General features: G+C 39.4%; 1 protein-coding gene across 4 annotated transcripts in view; it reads right to left on the reverse strand.

The window, feature by feature from the left end:
• Nucleotides 1–5368: 5368 nt before the first annotated feature.
• Nucleotides 5369–8815, reverse strand: part of MTDH (metadherin) — a 75511-nt gene continuing 72064 nt past the window's right edge. For all 4 annotated transcript variants that reach the window (XM_037731064.1, XM_017507581.1, XM_017507580.1 and 1 more), the window contains 2 exons: nt 8342–8498; nt 5369–7079 (listed from right to left, as the gene is read on the reverse strand). In XM_037731064.1, coding sequence (XP_037586992.1) covers nt 7009–7079; nt 8342–8498 — 228 coding nt within the window. In that variant the 3' untranslated portion in view covers nt 5369–7008. The remainder of the gene's footprint in view (nt 7080–8341; nt 8499–8815) is intronic.

Raw genomic sequence — 8815 nt, forward strand, 5'->3', positions numbered from 1 at the left:
AAAAAAAAAAAAAAAAAAACTGGTAATCTCACTATCCTGTTACTAATAATAGCTCTTGCTGTTTGCCACAGACCTCCTTTGGTGTCTGTCAAGTCTCCAGCCCCAGAACAAACCTCACAGGAATCCTCAAAGTGCCTACAGGACACTTGCTACTTTTTTATTTTTTTATTTTTAATATATTTTAATTTAAAATGTAAATTTAAAATTTAATTTTAACTTATATTTTATTTTTATTTTAAATAAATATAATTATTTTTTAAAGATGGGGGTTTCACCATGATGGCCAGGCTGGTCTTGAACTCCTGACCTCAGGTGATCCACCCACCTCGGCCTCCCAAAGTGCTGGGATTACAGGCGTGAGCCCCCGCGCCCGGCCTCCGCTTGCTGCTTTTCTGAACTGGGAAAGCTGCATAGAAATGACATCTATGGCTGGGCACAGTGGCTCACACCTGTAATCCCAGAGCTTTGGGAGGCTGAGGTGGGTGGATTACCTGAGGTCAAGAGTTTGAGACCAGCCTGACCAACATGGTGAAACCCTGTCTCTACTAAATATACAAATATTAGCTGGGTATGGTGACGCCCAGCTACTCAAGAGGCTGAGGCAGGAGAATCACTTGAACCTGGGAGATGGAGGGTGCAGTGAGCCATGATTGCACCATTGCACTCCAGCTTGGGTGACAGAGAGAGAGCCCATCTCAAAAAAAAGAAAAAAAAAGAAATGACATCTATCGTGTGATCTATCTGCCTTTCTCATGGAAAGGCTGCCATGTAGAGTTGTGCACTATACAGCTTGGGGCATCATTCACATTCATAGTCATTGTGCCCATGTGTAGTTATTAAAACACTTTCCCAACAAATCAGTGAAATGTCTTGAGGGAAGAGTGGCAATGAAGTTGCCATGAAACATTTCTGAGACCAGGCTAGATGCTTCCTAGGACCGTAAGCCTCTGTTGGTACCAAAAAGGACCTATGCCAGGTGAGGTAGTTGGAAAGAGTCATTTTGATCCAAGCCTTTCCCCTCTAATCCTGTTACCAGACAACAAGTCAAGCCGGTTCCCATTATCCCCCTGTAAAGTTCTATTTCTTAAGTAATGTTCTATTTCTTGAGCAGAATGGTGGTTTCAGACGTGTTCATTTTATTATGTTTTAAAACTTAGGTACATGTTACATATATTCATTTTAAATGCCTTGATACAAATAAAAAAGGAAAGCACATATATACAAATAAGAATGCTACTGTCATGGGATAACCTTGAACCTGCTTAAAGTTTTCTCAATTAACTTATTCACAAGCTTCAGTACTGTAACTATTAGCTGGCAAACATCTTACAACACGCTATATACATGTCGTGAAGCTAGGGTTATACATCATTGTTCTGTTAGAGTGCTCAGGAAGATTAGAACAATAGTAATGCCTTTTCCATGGTTTAAAAGATTACTTTATATACCAGGGTGATTCTCTTACAACTTGTTAGAATCTGTACTAGCAGTATGCACAGGCAGGCTACTAAGTTTCTCTCAGCCTGTCTCTAGAATTTAAAGCAGTCACTGAGCAGCAGCAATTTCTTCTAAAATCTATTATATATAGACTGGGCATAGTGGGTCATGCCTGTAATCCCACCATTTAGGAGGCTGAGGTGGGAGGATTGCTTGAGCCCAGGAACTGGAGACCAGCCTGGGCAACAGTGAGATCCTGTCTCTAGAAAAAATGTTATCATATAGAAGTTGGAATATTATTAGCTGCTACACTAAGCAGCACTGAACAGCCTTCCACATTTCTGCTCAGTTGGAAAAACACTTGACCTCAAAAATGATGCTTTGGTGCAGGAGATACACAATGTATGTCAACTCTGACAGAGACTGTTAGAGGTGCCCATTGTCTAATTCTCTTCTTCCTTAGTAACAGAATCCCAAGATGTTAATTTGGCCCATGGGAGCCCAGACAAAATATGACTTCCCATCTAGCTACATAGCTAGTGTGACCCAGCAACTGTTTGAAATTTCAGTTTATATAGGGTGTAGAACTTCTAGGAAGTGTTCTTGGGGTGGGGGTGGTAATCCCTCTTTCAGCTGGCTCAAATGCTGATAGGAAGTTTCTAGCTGGAGCAGCTGTCTTCAAGTAAGAACTGAAAGCCACACGTTGGTCCAGTGCAGTGGCTCACACCTGTAATCCTAGCACTTTGGGAGGCCAAGGCAGGAGGATCACTTAAGCCCAGGAGTTCAAGGCCAGCCTGGACAACATAACAATAACCACATCTCTACCAAAAACAAACAAAAAAAGTTAGCCAGGCATGGAGGCGTGTAGGTCTATAGGCCCAGGTACTCTGGAGGCTGAGGTTAAAATGGGAGACTATAGCTTGAGCCTAGGAGTTCCAGGCTGAAATGAGCTAGAACGGTGCCACTCCACTCCAACCTGGGCAACAGAGTGAGATCCTGTCTCATTAGAAGAAGAAAAAGGCCAGGCGTAATGGCTCAGGCCTGTAATTCCAGCACTTTGGGAGGCCGAGGTGGGTGGATCACCTGTGGCTGGGAGACCAGCCTGACCAACATGGAGAAACCCTGTCTCTACTAAAAATACAAAATTAGCCAGGCATGGTGGCGCATGCCTGTGATCCGAGCTACTTGGGAGGCGGAGGCAGGACAATCCCTTAAACCCAGGAGGTAGAGAGTACGGTGAGCTGAGATGGAACCATTGCACTCCAGCCTGGGGAACAAGAGTGAAACTCCATTAAAAAAAAAAAAAAAGGCCACAAGTTGAGAATGGGGAGGAAAAATATAGACAGAACCTGGATCCCTGACCCTGCATATCATATGGGCTCTGGATTGCCTTCCCAGAATTTTATATGCAAGAGAAACTTTTTTTTGTTTTTTAGTTTTTTTTTTTTTTGTCAAGATTCAGGCTGGTTTTAATCCCCTGGGCTCAAGCAATCCTCCCACCTCAGCCTCCCAAGTAGCTGGGACTACATACGGGTACCATGACACTTGGCTAATTTTTGTTTTTTTTGTCAAGATAGGGGTCTCACTATATTGCTCAGGCTGGTTTTGAACTCCTAGGCTCAAGCAATCCTCCTTTGTTGGTCTCCCAAAGAGCTTACATTACAGGCATGAGCCACCGTGCCCAGCTGAGAAACAAAATTCTACCTTGTACAAGCAGCTATTGTCTGGGGACACAGCTGAACTCATACATACAAACTAATGCATAATGCCAGGCTTCAGTCTAATTTCCCTAACTCAAAAGGCTGATACAAATAACATATTACACCTGTGGCAGGCAGTTACATCTACTGCTAATATGACATGAGATAGATGTTTTCTGTAGAGAACATTGTGTGTCACAAACAGCGGCATTTTCAGCAACAAGTAATTGCCTTTACACTAGCTTAAGATGCAAAATAACTGGCAAAGTCCCTTCCCACAAGAGAACTGTAACGAGCAATTTAAACAAATCAAAAAAGGCTTGTTTTATTTACAATACTCAGTGCATCTTACAAATAACATATTTGCATTCCCTAAGTCTTTTGGAAAGTAATTCCAGTTTGTGCAACGAGTTTACAGGAAAATCTTAAGATATCTACTAGACATCTTAAACCTAAAACTCTAAATTTTAAAAGATATTTTACACTATAATAGAAGACTGTTTTTAATTAAGAAAAACTAAACTCTGTAAATATTGCCCTCCAGTATCTTTAATGCAAATATAAACCAGATTAGCCTATGAAATAAGACAATTAGATTTGGGTGAATTATTCTGACCTCTCCTCCCCAATAAAATGCATGCACAACATGGTAAATTACATTAATCACATTTTAATACTTTTTTTTTTTGGACTCTCTCAACTGTTGTTTTGCTCAATTGGGGTGCAGATAGGTAGGATTCCAGTCTGGAGAAACCCTAAACCACTACACTCTGCCCCAGAGTAGGAAAAGATTTTCAGTATGTTTGTGGAGACAGGCAGGATTAAGGAGCCTTTTGAGTGGCTTCTCTAGGACATCTTACTAGCTATCATAAACAAGGTTCCCCTCCAGGCCTGATAAAGCCTGAAGAGGTTAGTTATTTCCCTACTAGTTCAGGATCCATCTTATTCATGCCACCAGATAACAGGCTCTCTCCTCCTGCTCCTCCCTGAATCACCACCTGCATTTTAGTGCTTTCTGAATTGATGACAGAAACCGAAGTTCCTGTTCAGGTCCCAGAAACTGTTTTTTTTTCTTTTGAGATGGAGTCTCGTTCTGTCAAGTGCAGTGGCGAAACCCTGGCTCACTGCATCCTCCACTCCCTGGGATCAGGCGATTCTCCAGCCTCAGCCTCCCTAGTAGCTGGGATTACAGGTGCCTGCCACCACACCCGTCTAATTTTTGTATTTTTAGTAGAGACGGGGTTTCACCACGTTGGCCAGGCTGGTTTTGAACTCCTAACCTCAAGTGATCCACCCGCCTTGGCCTCCCAAAGTGCTAGGATTACAGGCGTGCCACTGTGCTGGGCCCAGAAACTCTTTTTATGTCACATAAAGATCTATGAATCAAGATAAAGGGTAATTAAATTATCTTAATTGTGACAGATTTTGCATCTCATGCATATGAAAGAGAATATAATTAATTTTATCATTTATATAGCTGCCATCTTTTTTTTTTTTGAGATGAAGTCTTACTATTTCGCCCAGGCTGGAGTGCAGTGGTGCGATCCCTGCTCACTGCAACCTCTGCCTCAGCCTCCTAAGTAGCATGGATTACAGGTGCCCGCCACCACGCCCAGCTAATTTTTTCATATTTTTGGTAGAGACAGGGGTTTCACCATCTTGGCCAGGCTGGTCTTGAACTCCTGACCTCGTGATCCACCTGCCTTGGCCTCCCAAAGTGTTGGGATTACAGGTGTAAGCCACCATGCCCAGTCAGCTGCCATCTCTTAAAACATAAAGTCCAAGTCCTAGCTCTTGAGCCACAAAGAAGAAACAGAGGTATCTCTACACTGGATCCACCTCAGCTTAGCAATGCATCTCTGCATCTCCACAAGACACTTCTCAAAAACATCTGGTGTCTTTAACATCTGGCATAGGTGGTTGAATGGGGAGATACTAGGCTGCAGAAATAAAGTCAACGTTTGACATAGTCAACAGAATATTAAGATAAAGAAATGGTGAGGTAGAGTTGAGAGAGTTCAATTATATTGTTGAGCACAGACCATTTGGCACATTCTAAAATTAGATTCCCTATCAAATTCTCCTTTGTGGTACCTTTACAAAGTGCTGACACCTTAGGAATCCTCTAACACCTATGTAAAGCTAACAGAATAAAGTCATTTGAAGAAGTCCATCCTTGGCTCTTTAGCTATTGTCTACCCCCATATTGAAGCAAATAAAAAACAATGCTATCCATTTGCTAAATTTATTTAAACAAGTCAATTTAGAAATACCATAGAATTAAACAAAACTTCTGACATGTAAACATACTGCCATGTTCCTGAAACAGATGTTAACACCTGATAAAAGTTAATAATCACTTGTTAGGAAAGCTGTCCATTAATAAGGCCAGTCTTCAGCAAAAGTAAAACCATTTTCTTTCTTTAGCTTTCCTGGTCTGAAAACGCAATACTATTGAACCACAATCAAATATAATGACAACATTGGATGGACAGATCAGTACCATTGGTTACAGCTGTTAAACAGTTTCATTCTTGGCGCCACATAAAACAAGCCAATCACATCGAATAAATCATGGCTTTTTTTTCTTTATCACAATTCACTAAGTGATGTTAATTATGGTCCTTGTCAAACACGTTTGGTAAAGGCTATTTACAGTGTACATGGCTGAGCATGCACTATTTATAGTTAGAAAGATACCTGCCAGTTTTTTACAAGAGAATTACACAGTGCCTGAAATGGTGAAACATCTCACACATCATTTAAATCAATATAATTTCAAGCAGGAAACGTTCCTTATTTGACCACAATTGCAATAATTACATGAAAATTCTTATAAAAACACGAATCCCCTTCAAGAAATTGATGCATATTCTACACACTACAGGTTAAGGCAGTAAAAAAATGTATTCCTGATAACTGGAGGTCTTGACAATGTCAATTAAAGCTGTCTGACTCTAGTTTTTCATTCTCCATCATATACCAAAAGTTTGTGAATGGTTTCATTTTTAAAGTCAAAAAAGTACTAGTAACTAAGAAGAATTGAAGCTGGAAAAAAGTAATTGCTAGGGAAAGGAAAAATGTAAATTGGATTTTGCCTGAAAGTTTTCAAATCATAAACAACAGCATTATTTATGAGTCTAAGCCTTAAATGTATAAAACAAATACATATAGTTCACTTTTCTTAATTTAAAATATACTGTACTTTGAACAATTCAAGTAATGTAAGACTATCAAAAATAACTTCATAAGCCATACAAGTGTCAACTGCATTTTCAGTATTTTAAGAACTTTTTAAAAATTGTAAACTAAACCATGACAGTTTAGTTGAACAAATGATAAATGACTTTATTTGCACTTGTGATTTCTTTAATACAAATTGCTACCAACAAATATGTAAAGATATGGCAGGTTATGCATTTGATCAAAGCACTTTGATTTAAGCATAAAACAGATTCAAATGTTACAAGTTCTGTGCATAAGATCCAAGGAATTGCTTACTAATTTGTAGGCAACCCTCTTTCTAATCAGAATCCTTTATTCCACGGCTGCAGATGAGATAGGGCACAATCTGTTGTAAACAGGGCACTGTTGTAAAACCAGGATAATATTCTTAAATTAAGATCATTCTTGTTCAATTAAAAAGACTTTCCCAAGTGTCTTCCATCACTGAGTATATTCTGCTGACCTCTTAATTTCATAAATTAACTTTCTTTTGATTCCATTTTTATGGTGGTTGTGTCTGCAGTTTTGTTTTAAAAATTGGTTTAAATTTATATAAAACTCTGTACATGTTCACAAATTATTGCATAAACAGCATAATCTTCAAGACAGTGTTTGCAAACACATGTCCAATTCAGGAAAAAAAATTTCACGTTTCTCGTCTGGCTTTTTTCTTCTTTTTTATTTGTTTGGGAGATTCCCAGCTAGTTTCAGACTTGGCTAAAAAGAAAAAGGGGGGAGGGAACAAACAAAAAAAATTAGGAGGACAGTAAATACTGCCACATCTCAGTAATATACAAGTAGTAACTATGAAAAAATGCTTTAAAATACTCAAATTTTATGTATAAGTTTTCAAGCCCTTGTTACATATTTTAAGTTATTCTATGCCTTCCTCCCTCCTTTCCTTTCAATGGTATTATTAGGTTGAACTACATGGAACTACTGATATTCAACCAGTTTTGACCTAAAAAAACTGTTATTTAATATGGCTCAACCTAACTAATGAAAGAGGAAAACGGGCAAAATAGATACTAAAGGTAGCTGAAGACAGTAAAGGAGGAAAAAAAAGCAGAGAATAATTTGTAGCCTCAACAACATGTGCAGAGAAAAAGGGAGGGATCAGACAGGCAAGCAGGTAGGCATGAAAAGTTCCCCCTCTCTGTTCTCAGCAAAGTCTTCTCTCTTTTAGAGACAGACAGGCAGACTATTTATTTATTGAGTCTCGTTCTGTCACTCATGCTGGAGTGCAATGACACAATCTTGGCTCACTGCAACCTACACCTCCTGATTCAAGCAATTCTCCTGCTTCAGCCTCCTGAGTAGCTGGGATTACAGATGTGTGCTAGCACACCCAGCTAATTTTTGTATTTTTAGTAGAGATGGGGTTTCGCCTTGTTGGCCAGGTTGGTTTTGAACTCCTGACCTCAAGTGTTCTGCCCCGCCTCGGCCTCCCAAAGTGCTGGGATTACAGGTGTGAGCCACCGCGCACGGCCTCCTTCAGTTATTTTAACAACTTGGCCTTTACAACTGAAGTACACAAACATCCAAAAAATTCAGCATTTTAAAGGAAGAAAGGGCTACTCTTATTAATCCATTAGACTTTTTTTTTTTGAGACAGAGTTTTGCTCTTGTTGCCCAGGCTGGAGTGCAATGGTGTGATCTCGGCTCATAGCAACCTCTGCCTCCCAAGTTCAAGCGATTCTCCTGCCTCAGCATCCTGAGTAGCTGGGATTACAGGCACGTGCCACCACACCCAGCTAATTTTGTATTTTTAGTAGAGATAGGGTTTATTCATGTTAGTCAGGCTGGTCTTGAACTCACAACCTCACGTGATCCGCCCACCTCAGCCTCCCAAAGTGTTGGGATTACAGGCATAAGCCACTGCACCCAGCAATCCATTAGACTTTTAACATCAGAGCCTTAACACAAGAAAAATGTAAACAGAAAAAACGTCAAAGAAACAAAAAATGAGGATTACTTACTCTGTGAAGGAGGCACACTATTTTGCTTGGTATTTGACTTGGATTTATCTGTCTCCTGTAGTATCAGTGGCACTTGGGAAGAGCTCTTGTCAGAATCACTTTTTGATAAGGTAACAGATGGCTCGGTAGACGTAGCAGGTGGAAGAGTCTTGATAGGCTATTTTGGGGAAAATGTCTCAGATTTTTTGGTGAAATTTTCAAATAAAGTTTAAATATCACAGTAATATCAAAAGGTTGTTTAGCAGCAATTCAATACTAATATGGTTTCCAGATAAGCAATGTAACTCATACCTGTCCTCTAGTCATATAGCCAAATAAATTATAACCTATAATATTTATGAATATATGTTGAGATAAAAATGAAGGTATAAAATTATAAAATGTCTACTGAATCTCAAATAGGAATAATTCAATTTTCATTAATTTTCATATTCTTAAGTTTCATTATAATAGGATTTTTTTTTTTTTTTTTTT

The sequence above is a fragment of the Cebus imitator genome, unplaced genomic scaffold, assembly GCF_001604975.1.
Source record: "Cebus imitator isolate Cc_AM_T3 unplaced genomic scaffold, Cebus_imitator-1.0 Scaffold379, whole genome shotgun sequence".
NCBI lineage: Eukaryota > Metazoa > Chordata > Mammalia > Primates > Cebidae > Cebus > Cebus imitator.